At 31.2% G+C, this 17,165-nt stretch overlaps 1 protein-coding gene across 1 annotated transcript; it reads left to right on the top strand.

Annotated features, from left to right (window-relative positions):
* The first annotated feature begins 1,793 nt into the window (after window positions 1-1,793).
* LOC134709941 (peroxidasin homolog) lies at window positions 1,794-16,804 on the top strand. The gene is made up of 11 exons (XM_063570063.1): window positions 1,794-1,798; window positions 2,295-2,366; window positions 4,579-4,650; window positions 6,002-6,073; window positions 6,469-6,540; window positions 7,554-7,625; window positions 8,794-8,865; window positions 9,655-9,806; window positions 12,339-12,413; window positions 14,192-14,276; window positions 15,386-16,804. The coding sequence occupies exons 1-11, from the start codon at window positions 1,794-1,796 to the stop codon at window positions 15,426-15,428; spliced, it is 792 nt and encodes a 263-aa protein (XP_063426133.1). The 3' UTR covers window positions 15,429-16,804.
* The last annotated feature ends 361 nt before the right edge of the window (window positions 16,805-17,165 follow it).

Below are 17,165 nucleotides of genomic sequence, written 5' to 3'. Positions count from 1 at the left end.
CTACAATGCTTTCTGTTTGGTATCAATTAAGGCTCCGTATTGAAGACTTGTACTTTGATCAATAATGGGTTTTTTTCTTTTACAAACTGTGACTGGTATTTTTGAGAATTGTGTCATTGACCGTCATAACACATCTTGTCAGATGAACTGTTAAAATATTTTTATTATGTAGCTAATTTTAACAAAAACTATTTACCGCCGTTGTTATCAAATGAGCGGCACGACAGGTTCCACATGTAAACAGTTATCAAAGGTACCAGTAGTTATCAAAGGTACCAGGATTATAATTTAGTACGCCAGACGCGCGTTTCGTCTACATAAGACTCATCAGTTACGCTCATATCAAAATATTTATAAAGCCAAATAAGTACAAAGTTGAAGAGCATTGAGGATCCAAAATTCCAAAAAGTTGTGCCAAATACGGCTAAGGTAATCTATGCCTGGAATAAGAAAATCCTTAGTTTTCGAAAAATTCAAAGTTTTGTAAACAGGAAATTTATAAAAAATGACCACATTATTGATATTCATGTCAACACCAGGATTATAATTAAGTACGCCAGACGCGTGTTTCTTCAATATAAGACTCATCAGTGACGCTCATATCAAAATAGTTATAAACCAACCAAATACAAAGTTGGAGAGCATTGAGGATCCAAAATTCCAAAAAGTTGTGTCAAATACGGCAGGTAATTTATGCTATGGAGAAGAAAATTCTTAGTTTTTCCAAAAAATCAAAGTTTTGTAAACAGGAAATTTATAAAACAAATGACCACATAATTGGTATTCATGTCAACACCGAGGAGCTGACTACTGTGCTGGTGACTGTGCTGGTGATACCCTCGGGGACGAAACGTCCACCAATAGAGGCATGACCCAGTGGCGTAAAAAGTACCAGGATTATGATTTAGTACGCCAGACGTCACATCTGTTCTAGCCTCTCGTACATCTGAGATCACCCCAGTTTTGGTGGGGTTCGTTACGCTGTTGACGCCTTTTTGTGACATTTTAACTATTGTGACTTTTTTTTTGTTCACACATCGTTGTCAATATAATGACATTTTATGAGATTATTATACAAATGAGAGGTTGCGGTTAATTTCTAGCAGAGCATGTTATCCGTTATAATAGTGTACGACATTTTAAGTCTGATAGTGCTCATTAGTGACAGTTATTGATTAACCTAGACTTTTTTAATCTCCACTCGAACAATTTTTACTCAGCTATGTTAATTCTTTGTATGTTTTATCATAGTTTATAGTCATATGCAAAACTTGTTTTCACACATTACAATGAGTAAGTAAATTATAAAAATACAATAGATCGATGTCAATTGGTTAAAAAAATATAAACTACTGTTGCCTATACATAAAGATGTTAGTCTATTTGTTTTAAAAGACTTTTAAAATATTTTCAAAATTTAATGAATCGACATGTATATATGGTGATTAAACAAATTGTTAAATTTAATAGAGAGGCGAAGTATACCGAAGGATCTTTCAAACTCATAGGTAAAAATAAATTGACAACGCCATGTTAAAAAAAAAAGAAAAAGAGCCAAATAAAGTCTAATGATATGATGATTCGGTCTGAAACTAATAAAAATGCGTGACATCCCATTAACCCGTGTGTCTTTCAACCGTTGACATGTCAAGTCAATACAATTTGTTTGTCTATAAGGGCAACAGTAGTATATCGCTGATCAAAACTCGTAAAACCATGGAATAAAACCAAATCGGGGTATTTAACTAAAACTGAGGGAAGCGCATTAAATTTAAGATGATATAAAAATGAAGATGTGGTATGATTGCCAATGCAACAACTATCACAAAAAGACTAAAATGACACAAACATTAACAACTATAGGTCACCGTACGGCCTTCAACAATGAGGAAAGCCCATACTACATAGTCAGTTATAAAGGCCCCGATAAGACAATGTAAAACAATTCAAACGAGAAAACTAACGGCCTTATTTATGTAAACAAAATGAACGAAAAACAAATATGTAACACATAAACAAACGACATCAATGAACAACGACACAACATGAAAATGTAACACACACAGAAACAGACTAAACATTAGACAAAATCCGATGAGAATAACAAATATAATATATAAAACAAGTAGACGAATATGGGATAGAAAAGTACCGTGACACGTCTTATAATGATATATTCTTGTTTTTTTACCCATAGAGAGTTATAGTAATACATATAAATCTCTACCTTGTAAGTATTGTACACAATGTCTTTATCAGAACATATATCTATCATTACTATTGTTTTGTTTCAGGATTTTGGGAAGCAATCAAATTGCCTCAATACCACAAGGAACATTTAAAGACCTACCAGCTCTCTATACATTGTATGTATACATTGTTATAATATCTAATCAAGACGCAAATGATTACAAAACCTATAGTTAATCTGTGTCAAAGTTCTGCAGTTGCCTATTGGTGTCGAAGAAGGCCGTTATGGTCAAAACGTATGGGAATTTCTGTACACTAAAAATAGATACTTCGTGTATTGTATCAGAGATCCTTGTTTAATTCCTATAAGCAGGTAACACCTCCCGAAACGTAAGCTTATTTTTTATAAGCTAGAGTTAGAGGAGGGGATAAGGTCTCTGCACAATGCTAGGCGGTGTTGTCGTAGAAGTTAGAAAATAAAGTACAGGTTCCAGCCCCGGCGCCGGGGAGGAAGTTACGAATCAAATCTACTCTAACATCGTTAGGTTGATTTTCTAGGCACTTTCTATATATATAAAAACGAGTCTAAATTGAAAACTACGTTAAAACCTATGATTGCGTTGGATAAAAACCGCAATTTTTATACGTGTGCATGTAAAACAAATTTCGTTGTAGAAGGGACTAAAAACAGCACAAACAACAATTTTTCCAAAAGACATTACTTTTCTTATAAATATTTTAATACTAGAACAGGAATTATATTTTATTCCTCATGACGTCTGCTACATCATGTCCGTATTATAATGAATACAAAGAAGCGTTGAACGACTAAAACCGATTTAGTTGACAATAAGTGGAAAAAAGTAATTAATTTGTTAATTTATTATGTATAAAACCTGTAAATCATTATGATGTATGCTTGTTGTTTTAGTCCAGTCCATACTCAAACGAATTATTTCAGTTCTTAGCGGTAATGTGCCTTTCATTGTGTTCTGCATTTCTCCGCCTGGGATGTGTGGCTTTTTAACAGAAGAGAAAACATACCCGAGGTACAGTCAAACTTATAAATCGAAAATTACCTTACAACGCCATGAGTAAAAAAATAAATAGACAATCACGCTAGACACACCAGAAACAAACTAAAGACTAAGCAATACAAACCCTCAAAATAATTAGGGTGATCTCATGTGCTCTGGAAGAGTAAGCAGATCCTGATTCACATGTGTCATCCTTCGTGTTGCTCATGATATAAGAAACCAAGTAATGAGTTAACAAAGGTACCAGGATTATAATTTAGTACGACGGACGCGCGTTTCGTCTACGTTATAAGTTAGTTTTATATTTTTGAGTTTGACTGTCCCTTTGGTATACGTCCTTCTTTTATAAGTTTATATCTGTAGGTCACATTCATGAAAAGGGACGGGGATTGTTGTTTTGACGTAAAACATATCCTATATAATTTGTGAAACGGTTAATCCATAATTTTCAACCAACTCCTGAGGGCGACCGTATAATTTACGAAGGTATGCTTTCAGCTTTACCTTTTGAAAGTTTTGGTTTAATAGCTCCCTTGAGAGCAGCAACCCTCTAAAAATCGTGATAGAAAATAACACAAGCCCTAGAATATCGTATCAATTGGAAGATATTTACGTCGTATGCAGACGCTGTTGTTACATAGGAATGGAAAAGTCACAATTGGGAAGCTGAAATCATCTCTTTCTCTTTAAGTTTCGTTTTCAATCGACCCACATTGCCAATTTTTAGATGTAAGTCAAGTTATAAGGCAGCATTAACTGTATCTGTTGTAGCCTTTTTCTCTTGTTCGATGGAATAGATGTATTCAATATAGTCACTAAATAAGAAGTTAGCGAGATAACATCATCTTTATAGCGTCAATTAAAGTTACAGGATATTGCCCACTTCTTATCCTTCTTAAGTTCCCTTATGAAGTCAGCTTCATAAAAATGATAAAAAAAAGGTCGACATGGAGAGGGCACAATTGGTTCCCATTGGAATGTCTACAATTTGTTGAAAAACACGTCCTCCAATCGTAACAAATATGTTGTCAATCAAGAAATTAAGCATATAAATAAAAGAAATGATGCATTTTGTTCATGTCAGTTTCATGGGATTTTTGTTTGTATTCAAATATTTATATATATTAGATAACAATAACGCGATAAACAACATTGACTTTTTTTGTAGATTGCAGTATAAAGACAAATCCTATCAAGTCAATTCACTAGTATTGTTATATATCTATATATTCTTGTTTGTTGACTGGGGCCAAGGCTTCACCATTTATACATAAATACCCATCTAGCAATGATAGGAAACAATATCTTTAATGTAATATGTATTGAACATTACATTTTTTTTGTGTTTTAGGGGTGTATATAGCAATCACATAACTACAATACAGCAAGGAACATTTCAAAACCTACCAGCTCTATACCTACTGTATGTGTTCTCAAAGATAACAATTAAAAAGTCTTATATATATGTTACAGTAAATATAGGAGATCTACACGATCTGTATGTGTATATTGTTATAATATGTGATCAAGAGGCAAATGATTAAAAATTCTATAGTTAAAATGTGGCAAAGTTTTGCAGTTGCCTATTGGGGTAAACAACTGTTGCCTTCACGAAGAGATGCTAGTTTACGTGCGTCTAAATCCATTTTTTGATATCATTCATAATTAGATGAATATACCTCTCTATATATTTAGATGAATCCAACTGTTTTATGTAAATAAAGGCAACAGTAGTAAACCGCTGTTCAAATTCAGAAATCGATAGAATAAAAACAAATCCGGTTTACAAAATTAAACTGAGTAACACATCAAATATAGGAGATCTACGAGCAACAGAATCACAACATCACAATGTAACACACACAGAAGCGGACTATAATATACCAATGGCTATTTTCCTGACATGCCAAACCTGTCGCTTTAATGGCAATGTTAATTTTTACATTAAAAAGACAATATTACATGACAGGACTTCAATACAAATAAATGGGAAAAAGAATGTAGGACAGAGAAACATACAAAAATAGCCAACAAAAGGTACTAGGTTTATAAAAAAAAATGTAAGCCAGGCGTGTTTTACGTACACACAAGACTAACCAGTGACGCTCAGATGAAAAAAGTTTAAAAGCAAACAAAAGCACAAAAATTAAGGATACTGAGGACCAAATGTTCCAAAAAGTTGTGACCAGTACGACCAGGGTTATCCGCCTTGGACAAGATTATCCTTAGTATTTACAATACTCTTATCTTTTGCAAACAGTAAATTTTCTAAGAGAGGTGAGGATACCAAAGGGTATTTCAAGCGTTTAAGTTGAAAATAAATTGACATCGCAAAGTTTTAAAATGAAAGGTCAAACTGAAAAATACAATGCACAGCACATGACATTAAAACAAAGACTAAGCAACAGTACCCTCATTTAAACTTGGGGTAATACCAGGTGATCTGAGAGTAGAAACATATCCTGTTAAGTACATCAAGCTTTCCAAGACCTACCATCTGTATACGATTTCTATGTGTACTTTGCAATGGTAACAACTAAAACAGCTTCCATATAGATTTAATCAGCACTCGTTCTATTGGAGAGTTTTTAAAAAAAATATATAAATTGACAACACAAAGGTTAAAAAAAGACAAAGTCATATCATAACATGACATAAAAAATAAAGAATAAACAACACGTTAACAACCTGAACTCGGGGTTATAAAAGGATCTTTCGGAAGTATAAGAATATTCTGTTAATAAGCTTACGCAATTATTATTGGTTTGTTTCAGAACTTTATCCCAGAATCAAATAACAACAATACAACAAGGAGCATTTCAAGACCTACCAGCTTTATACAAACTGTATGTGTTCTCAATGATAACAATTAAAAAGTCTTATATATATGTTACAGTAAATAGGTGAAATTAGTAATTACACGTAATTACTAAACATTTCAGTAAATACATGTAATTATTAGCCAATTTAGTAATTACATGTATTTACTAGTTATTTCAGTGATTACTGGTATTCACTGATTTTCTTTGTCTTTTTACAGCTATTTACTTACTTTTGATATTTTTGTTTTAAAATTTAAGATATAATAAAAAAAAAAAAAAGAAGACAAAGTCAAAACATAACATAAAAATAAAGAATAAGCAACACGTAACCGACCTAAACTCGGGGTAATATGCGGTGCTTTCGGAAGTATAAGAATATTCTGATAATTATCTTACACATTATCATTGTTCTGTTTCAGATATTTATACAGCAATCAAATAACAACAATACAACAAGGAGCATTTCAAGACCTACCAGCTCTATACGAACTGTATGTGTACTTGTCAATGATAACAACTAGAAAGTCTTATATATACATGCATACTGCACTCGTATTATTAGAGCAGTCACAAATGTGTTGAGTGTATATTTCTATATCATAAACAGTCACCGAATCGATATCACTTTTCTCATGAATATTTAATTAGTAGAGCCAGAACTATATTAACGGATTCATTACTATTGCCATAACCTGTCCTGGTTTACAATGTATACACCGAAGCGTGGAACAACTCAAACCTATTTCTTTTACAACTGTTGGAAAAAATAATTAACTTGTTAATATTTTTGTTTAAAACCTGTAAATCATTAAGTTGTATGCTTATTGTCCATATTCAAACGAAGTATTTCAGCACTGACAGGTGATGTACATTTCATTTTGCAGTATATTTTGCCGTTCAAGATATACGGCCGTTTTAAAGGGGGATTGGTCCTAATATTCAAATAAAAGAATAACAATAACACAATAAAAAAACCAGTTAAAATGATTTTCTAAATGATTCAAGTTTAAGGACCACTTTAGTGTTTTTGACTTGACATACTCATGATACTGACGATATAGGAATTAGGCCCGAACGGAGAAAAAGCTCGACATAGCCTTGTATATCCCCGTTTCTAAGCCTCTTCTTTGTACCGTTGATATTTCAAGTCAATACACTAGTGTTGTCTATATACTAGTATTGTTTATTATATTTCTTGCTGTTATATACAAATTTTGATTGCAAAAATTAAAACAATCCTGTGAATTATAAGAAAACAATCTGTCAATGTCAATTGGTAAACAAATCTGAAAAAAATAACTGTTGCCTATCCGGAAAGATGTTAGTCGACTTAGACAAAAATAATTTCACAACCCTATGGTTTAGAAAAAAACCAGATAAATACAGCACATAAAACGTTACATAAAAGAGAATAAACCTCCCAAACTCTGTGAAATTTCAGGTGATCTGGAAGGATAATCTTATCTTGTATATTATCTAAAAATATTTCATTGTTTTGTTTCAGATATCTATACAACAATCAAATAACTACAATACAGAAAGGAGCATTTAAAGACCTACTCGCACTAGATCGCCTGTATGTATACATAGTGACAATATTTTGTAAAATAAATGCTGCCGAGAACAAAATGTTATATAATTTTCCGTCGTCGAATAGTTTGTCCATTCACATACCTGTTCAGTTCGAATGGATTGGATATACTTTTATTTAACAATGACTCTAAGAAACAATTTTTTGTAAGGGAGTTTGTTTCTCAGTTTCAAAGTTACTAATTTTTCAAAACACTAGTTTATATAGATAGGGGATTAATAAAGGAATTCAAAGAGCAAAACGAAAAATATAGGTCACACTGCTTGATTTCGAGATATAAGTCATTGAAATTTTAGCGGTGAAAGTATTCTCTCTTGACTTTTCATAGCTTTATCATTGACAAGTTGAAGTTCTCAAAAACTGTTAAAAAGTAATTAAAATTGTATAAGACTTTATCAGATTGTTTATCATTATATATGTAAATGATTTTGTGAACTTTACATAATGACACACAGTGTTCTAATACTTCTTGTTCTTCTTCAAATGTAATAACAAGATTAACGGTTCCATAAAAAGACAAATAGAGGTCACTGGGCAATTTTTGTTCAAGGCATTCTAATGGATAAAACCAGAGGATTCCGAAAGTCGGTTAAAAGATCTAAAACAATCAAACTTCTTTAAGTAATTGATAAACCGAATGTTCACACTGCAGAAATCATTATAAAAACAAACATGTATCGTGTTTGTGAACTTCACAAAATGACGTCACATGAAAGCTTCGAGCATCGGCTATTAACACCAGTGTTCTAATACTTCTTGTTCTCCTTTAAATGTAATAAAATGAGATTGAAAGGATATCTAATGATACACAATGTGTATTTGTAATTAATATGAAATGAATAACATGTCAACACATTGCAGAATAAATAAAGGTATACAGAGAAGGGTATGCTTGTTGTCATCCGATCAGAACCATTTATACCATTCGTGTTGTTTATTCTTTAGTTGTCTATGTTGTGTCGTGTGTACTATTGTTTTTCTGTTTTTCTTTTTCATTTTTAGCCTTGGCGTTGTCAGTTTGTTTTAGATTTATGAGTTTGACTGTCCCTTTTGTATCTTTCGTCCCTCTTTTTATACAAAATGAATGCATTAAAATGCATCATTTCTACACTGAAGAATACAATTAACAGGACTATTTATGTTTTTGTTTCAGAGAATTGAACAACAATCAAATAACTACAATACAGAAAGGAACATTTCAAGACCTACCAGCACTTAACACTCTGTATGTATAATTATTGCAATATTGAATGAAGGAACACGTCAGTTTTTATTGGCATCACATCTCATGCGTATTATGTTAACAAAATATTTATATTTGATAATTGATTCACATGAGTCCTTATGTCTGTTTTGTATTTATATAAACTTTTCTCTCTTTTACAGATGAGAAAAGATATTCCGATGTTTATATAGTTTTGATCATGTTAATAAAAAGTTGCAACATTGTTTGAACTTTTATTTATGCTGTTTGATTAGAGACTTTCCATTTTGAATTTTCCTCGGAGTTCAATATTTTGTTGATTTTACATTTTAGAAAATATCTCAGATATCTTATTGATTGATAATTTCTTTTCTTAGCGTAGTCGAGTAATACATGTATGAAAAATTATCTTAGACATAAGAGGGGGACTTGGCGTTTCTAATGAAATTGACATGCAATTGACAACGGTGTCATAATCTTTAATTATCAAACCTGATTATAAATGCCTCTTAAGAAAAAAGATTCACAACTTGACTAAAAAAAAATCAGAAAACCCCTCAATAAAACAAAATTACGGCTTAATTAAAGTTCAGTATTAATTGAAGATAAAATAAATAATAATAATTTGGAAAAGGATTTTTCATTGACTTGTTTGCTTCCATCCAAAAGATAATTAAACATTTGTAAGTAAATTGAAAATATTCTTATAATTAAATTTAAAAAAAAAGAATGAAGTGTATTTGCAACATGTATCAGATTTGCATGCTTCGAAGAATAAAGTAAAATTATTTTAAATGTTTGCCTCAACAGGAAATTAGGGAACAACCCCTTGGATTGCGATGCCTGCGAGTTGGGGAACCTCAAGTTGTATTTACTAAACAATACACACTTATCGGATGCATCTGCGACATGTAATGGCACATCAACCCTGGTATTAGATTTTAACTTCACCGACTGTTCAGGTAATATTATCCTAATATTATAAACAATGAGAAAACAACAAAAAAGTCCCCTCACAATGATTTTATTTCTAATGCCTGCACCTTTCTTTTTTTTCTGCTCTATGTTGTCTCTTTGACACATTCCATATTTGCATTATAAATAAAGTAAACAGTAGTATACCGCTAACTCGTAAATCCATGGGCCAAAAAAATCGACTGTGTACTTAATTATAAACATGAGCATACAGTAATAAATAATGAATTGAACTCAACCTTAAACTGGGACGGATCTCTTATCTTTTTGAAGAGTTTTTGTATCTAATTGTGCAACAATAGAGTCCTAAAAAAAAGTTTGTACACCCTAAAGTTTCAAAAATATTCTGATGGATTGAACACATACAGACGAAACTTTTCGATGCGTCAATGATCCAATAACATACCAAAATTGGCACAGGCTATTTATGTTTAAACATTGTAATGACGTTATTCATTACTTATCAAAACGGTTTCTTGAAGAAAAAAATTATTTTAACATTCCCAATACCTTTAGCACAGCCATTTTTCTCATGTTTTGTGTTATTTCCTTCAGGTAGATAGGGTGTCTTCCTGCATTTTGGATTTTGAAATACCAGAAAACAAGGTCTAGATATTTGATAAAATGTGCAAATTTTGAAATAAGTAGGTGATTCATGAGTAATATTTTTCATTCTGATATATAATATGCCATGTTTTATCATATTTATGGTTGTATTTTACCAAAAAAACAAATACTTTTGTTTGATTATTTTTTTTCCAACTTTGCCAAAGAAGGGGAGACAACTCAAATGCAAGGGCAGATAATGTAACTTTTACAATAGAATGTGTTAGGAACTTACCCATTTTATTATGTAGCAGGAAAACGAGTTCGGTGACCCCCTTTTTTCTTCTTCTTATCTGAGAGAATAATATTGAAGCTATCTTCTCATATTTTATCTCAAAATTCTATGGTGCGGTTTTCGTTTTAGGACCGAAACTTGGGTTTTCCATGCATAATTTATACAACATTTTACAATTTTGCACAGCCTGTAGTGTGAAAATTAGTCCGGTGACCCATTATTTTTATTAAAGTTCTTAGACAAGCAGGATAAAAACTACAGTTTGCCAAATTATTCAGAAATTCTATTGATTATGATTTAGACACCCCATCTACCTTAAGCACTAATATAATAAGTTGATCGAGCACGTTCAAAGTCTGTTTTTTTTTTTGCTTATTTGTATTTATCCGCATCCGTCTTTGGTGAACGAAATGACACTGGTGTTGCTCTTATTCCTAACATATTTATCAGCTACAATTGAAATGAAAAAATAATAATAAAGTAATACAGGCATATACCTGCCAGTTGATATTTTGTGTGTGTTTTTCTATGTTGTGATGTTAGGCTATTGTTTCAGAAACAGTGGGAAGGTTTTGTACCCTTTAAACGTTTAATCCCGCTGCAAATGTTTGCACCTGTTCTAAGTCTGAAATCTGATGTATATTAGTTGTCGTTTGTTTATGTAATTTATACTTGTTTCTCGTTTCTCGTTTTTTTTTATATAAATTAGACCGTTGGTTTTCCCGTTTGAATGGTTTTACACTAGTAATTTTAAAGCCTTTTATAGCTTGTTGTTCGGTGTGAGCCGAGGCTCAATGTTGAAGGCCGTACATTGACCTATAATGGTTTTCTTTTATAGATTGTTATTTGGATGGAGTGTTGTCTCATCTTCCTATATCTATATACGCAGCATAATCTGCATCATGTTACAAGGTGCAGATCTAAAATTTACTAAATGAACTACGGGACTACAATAGTGTTGTAAAATAGTTTTTCATACTGAACATTTATGAAATATTTGCCACCCGCAGCTACCGCAAATTATCTGTTAAAAAAATTCATCTTGATTTTCACTTCGTTCGTATGTTATAAACGAAAATAGGACTTATTTTGCAAAACGAAATCTAGAGAAAAATAATGTGTCGGGTATTTATGTGGTGCCGTTGAGAAAGACAACAGTCTCTTGAAAATTATGAAGAACAACATAATTTAAAATAAAGACACGTTGATATCTCTTCATTTGTTCATTTGTTAATATGTATTATATATTTCAAATAAAATCAACGGCAGTGCACTTGACATAGTTCAACGTATGTGCATATGTATCCTCTTTGTGATCCATATTGAAATCGAAAATATCTGAAAACACATTTGATTTTAATCCAAAGCTAAAACAGCACAATCACCATGACCGATAACTCTTTCATCGTTTTTGGCCATTTTGAAACACTCAAAATATTGGGAGTAGCCCTTGCGGACATTAACATCATGATCTGCATACTATTTTTTTTAAATCTCTTCATAAAGCAAAACATGTTGCTGTACTTCAGCTGTACTAACTTTTTGTCTATTGTTCAAGATGAGATACTGTTTTAAGGGGCCAATATTGAAAATACATTTTAATGTAAAGAAAGTTGATTCACAAAACAATTTTCACACTTGATGCAAATAAATCTTATCAATAGTTTTATGCTTATAGGAGACTTAACAACAGATGAAACAACTGAGATCAACACAGCAAAATTCAAAACAGTGGCATCAACAAAATCTACTCGTGAGCATATAAATATTATCATTATTATTTAATTATCTGTTTTGTTTCATGAATATTTTTGTCGGTGCTTTAACATCATGATATGTTTTGAACAAGTATTTTTTGCAACAATTTGCATGAGACATAGATTTGGTAATGTATTCAGATACTTATAGCTATCCTGCAGTAACATGCCAAGTGTTAGAAAAACTAGGTCCAGTAGACAGGAGATTTCAAATTTTATTTAAACTAATTATTTAGCAAAACGTTGTCTACTCTATGGTCGGGTGGTTGTCGCTTTTACACATTCTCTATTTGCATTCTCAATTTCAAAACTTAGTTTGTTTCAATTCTAATTTCGATCATAAGACATTAAGTAAAAATACATCACTATTTACTATTATATACCTATATGGAGTTATTTTCTTTCAGAACGACAGGTCATTCTTTTTCAGAATCACCCCGGACGATACTGTGTTTCAATGATATATGCTCCGAGGCATAAAATAATGACCTGTGTGAGGTCTTTATTTTCCTTGATAAACATGCAATCTATAACCTACTTCAAAACTTTATTCGTCTAATAGTTTTTTGTTGCCGATTTGGAAATTTATTTTCTAAAGTTCAATCGATGATAGGTGTAAAATAAACCGTCATTGTAGTCCCACATTTATATTTTAGAAACAAATAACGTGAAGTTTTGTTAATTTATCGTTACAATAAAGAAACATTATCATGCATATTGTATATGTCAGATGAATTTTAATGAAGACTTTCATAAAATAAATCCAGATTTGACATATTCCTGTGTAAGATTTAGAAAATATTACTGAGTCAAACTGAATAGGTTGATTGATTTTTGGTTGCTTGCTTAACGTCCAGTGACAAATATTTCATGCATGTTCTGAACAATACACACACTGAATAGGAAATCATACCGTGACCTACATGTATTTATATTCGTCTTTGTGTAAAATTCATCTATACCTTTTACTTTATCAAATGATTAACTAATAAGATAATATTATATTCTATTAAATAACATTAATGTAACTAAAAAAAAGGTCGGGTGCGGAGGGTATATAATCATATCCTGATTATCTTTTAATAAATGTATTGCTATGCAAAAGACAATCTTTCTAAATTTTTCATTCGATTCAAGTAAAATTGTTAAAAAAACAACCACTTTTCCGCGATAGAAATAACATAGCAAATAGGAAAAAAAACATACCCCTCCCCCTTTTCCATAAGCTAAGTGGTACAATAAATAACTTACAATGTGTCTTGTATTTGTCATACATCGTTATCGGATAATAACATTACATTTGTGTCTTACTGCATGCAGTTACAGTAATATTTTTTATTGTGTATGGATAATAATTTTTAAAAGGTTTATATCTAAAGTATTTATTGAGTTTTATTTCACATTCTAAGTGAGCCGCAGGGCGTATTAAAACCTGAACACATTAGAAAAGAATAACCCACTTTAGTGTTGTCGGTAAAATAGAATACAAAGTTTTACAACTCTTTATAAAATTAATACTTTTTTTGACGGTATATAAGTCAGATAATGCATATTTTAAGGTTTTTCTTGTCGTAGAACACACCGAGGGGTGTCAGGATTGATCAAATGAAAGACTGACCGGAGGGAGGTCTTTCTTTTAGCAATCCTGGCACCCCGAGGTGTGTTCTACGACAAGAAAAACCTTAAAATATGCATTATCTATAACTGAATTACCCCGTGATATTATTGATATTTAAGAGGCAATTTTCAATAGTGATCATATTTTATTTTACAGTTATCATAGTTGGAACTGTTGGAGCTTTTATTGCAGTTATGATTCTCGTTGGAGCAGTTATAATTACTTGTGTGATCTTGAACAGGTACATATAAACAACTTCATCATATGTTTGTATTAGAACTTTGTCTCGTTTTTTATATATATTTTTACCATTTGTTCTTATGTTTGAATGGTTTTACACTTAATCTAGTTAAACGGGCCTTATAGGGTGCTGTTTGATGTGAGCAAAGGCTCCGTGTTGAAGACCATACTTTGACCAATAATGTTTTTTTTTTTAAAGTGACGTTAATGGAGCGTTGTTTCATTGGCACTTATGCTACATTTTCTTATATCCTTAAGAAAACTTTGTCAGATGAAAGGAACTTATATTGTATGAACTCTTACCAATCTTCGATTTTTTTTATTATCAAAATCTGATTCACGTCACCTCTAGAAAAGGCAGTTTAACAATATTGGCCGCTTTGATTACTGATTCAATTGATGGAAGTGTTTGGAAAGAGATTTCGATGAGACCCCACAATATAATATTATTGTTAAGGATGCTTTTGGTCGGGAACAACAACATGTTTGTCATGGAGGAAGGAGAGATATTTTGCAACATTAGCATCTTTGAAGATTGATGTAGGATTGGTATTTATTGGTGCCTAAACATTTTTATTAACGACGTCCCAATCTTAATTCCTTCGTAAATAGTATTTATGTCCTCTTTATTGGAATTAATTGAATGCGATTGTCATACAAGAGTGAGGTTTGGCTAGTTACTAAACCAGGTTTATTTAAATATGTTTTACATAAGGTAATGAGTGTACCAAGTCTGGTTTACGACAGTTGTTTTCTTTCGTTTTTTATTTTGCCATTAGATAAGATTGTTCACTAACAAAATAGTACCTTTAATGTTGATACGGGTAAACACTATGTTTATCCATAGATTATTATGGATACAACAAACTTATTCTCTTGCGGCCACTTAGGTCTAATTGAAAGAGAATACTTTCATTGAATCCTTGTTTTCGTATTTATAAATGAAATTATAATTAGGTCTTTATATGAAATTTTGTTTATTTTCAAGTTTTTAAAAATTATCAATTGGTATTAAAAATTAAACATATTCACAAATACCAAAATGTTGAAAAGCCAACCCGCTGTCTTGATATTCACTTCGTTTTATAGTTTTTATCTATTTAATTGCAGATTGAATAGGAAGAAAAAATCAAGGATACAACCATCTGACTGATTTGATAGGAGAAAATTTTCCAGCTATGCCACTACGATATGGGGGACATCAGTTGGAATAAGTATTCCGTCCATAAGGCATCAATGTCATTACCATTATCTCCGTAAAATGTTTTGGCGTTGCATATTATCTGTATTTATTGATATTTCTTGGTAAACTATGCTAACCTTTGCTCAAATTGATCGTTAATTTATAACTTGTAATTTATTGAAAACATATATCATAATTACGAATTTTACATTTGATCGTTGGTTATATCTTTTGATTATAGTTTTGTGTTATTTATAAACATTTGAATATCATTTTTTTTGCATCTAAGTACAAAGTGGAACTCTCCATTTTCTCATTCAACCTAATATATATCACATGCTCTTGTATAATCGTAGAGTAGATTCCTACTTCGAAGCTTTATTTAAAAGGGTAGATTGAAAATAAAGGTATGTATTTTACCCAAGATTTCCAATCAAAGTTTTCAGTGATTAATCTTTGCCCTGAGGGATAAAAATTAAAAAAAACTCCAGATTTTGTTTCTGTTTATCGTCATGTATTCGAACTTCACGACAAATACATCCTGTTCCAACAAACTGACCTTTACCTAATATTGAATTTTTGAAAAAAATCCATCTTGTGGATTCCTAAAAAAAAGTGATATTTAAGTCTATTCCACTTTTTCGAAGTTTTTCATAGTCATTTGTAGCCTTCCGAAATTAAAGATCAGCATTGAGATTATTGTTCGGCCAAACCATAATGGTAATCATAGATTTAAACTAAATTTAACTATTTTAGATAGTCATGTTGTGAACGCATTCTCTTTGTTTTTGTGTGGATTTCATACGTAATTATCATCTTGAATGAGTGCTTAATTTTGTAATGTAAGTTAATACTTTTATTATATGTTGTCATGGAGGTTTACTTTATATTAATATGTATATCTATCAATAAAAGTAGCACAATATTATGCAAGAAATTAAATCAAATTGAATCTATAACATCTGTATGTTAAGTTCTAATTTTGTATGTCAACGATATAAAGTTTGATAGATTTATTGATATGTATTCGATTGGTTTAAAATAAAAGGGATATAGAAATGTATGTTATACTAGTACTGTTGCTTTTAATTTAGTTCTGCTGATTTGTTATGTTTTTATTTCTTGTTTTCTGCCCCTATTGTATGCAAAGTAATGCAACCATTATATATAATACATTGTGGTATTTTTTTAATTTAATTTTTTTTTGGCTTGTTTGGTCAATTAATATCTACTAGTTTCTAGTTCATGTAACGTTTTAGTTATGTATCATGTAATATATGGGGGTATTAAAATAGTTCCAAAGATACTAGTCTTATCATTGTGTACGTAAGACATTCGACTACAAAATGATTATCAGTGACACTCAAATTTAAAGAGAAGCGAAATATATCAAAGGGAATTCAAACTCATTGGCTGAAAATGAAGAGTGTTCAAATGGAAAATCAATTTCGAACTGAAAGACGTTATCTACACGATGAAACAATTTCAAGGGTTTGACATATTGAAGCGTACATTCAACGTCGAAATAGGAAGTGATGCGTCAAACTCATTTAATCATTGAATTCGTACATACTAACTTCATCAATATGTTTGATTTTGTTATTGACTGCATAATATATTTGTTGTGAGGGCATGTTCTTTAACAAACAATTGACATTCCAATAAACATTAGCTGTATTATCGATCAACTAATTTTAAAATGGCGTA

This window comes from Mytilus trossulus, chromosome 3 (assembly GCF_036588685.1).
Source record: "Mytilus trossulus isolate FHL-02 chromosome 3, PNRI_Mtr1.1.1.hap1, whole genome shotgun sequence".
Taxonomy (NCBI): Eukaryota; Metazoa; Mollusca; class Bivalvia; order Mytilida; family Mytilidae; genus Mytilus; species Mytilus trossulus.
Note: the sequence above shows the minus strand (reverse complement) of the source record. Positions and strands in the feature narration are given on the sequence as shown.

What these genes read in the sequence shown, in the direction of transcription:
- LOC134709941 (XM_063570063.1), top strand. An exon ending in CTACCAGCTCTATACGAACT is followed by an intron (nt 6,541 to 7,553) that starts GTATGTGTACTT and finishes GTTTTGTTTCAG; the next exon opens with ATATCTATACAACAATCAAA. An exon ending in TAACTTCACCGACTGTTCAG is followed by an intron (nt 9,807 to 12,338) that starts GTAATATTATCC and finishes TTATGCTTATAG; the next exon opens with GAGACTTAACAACAGATGAA.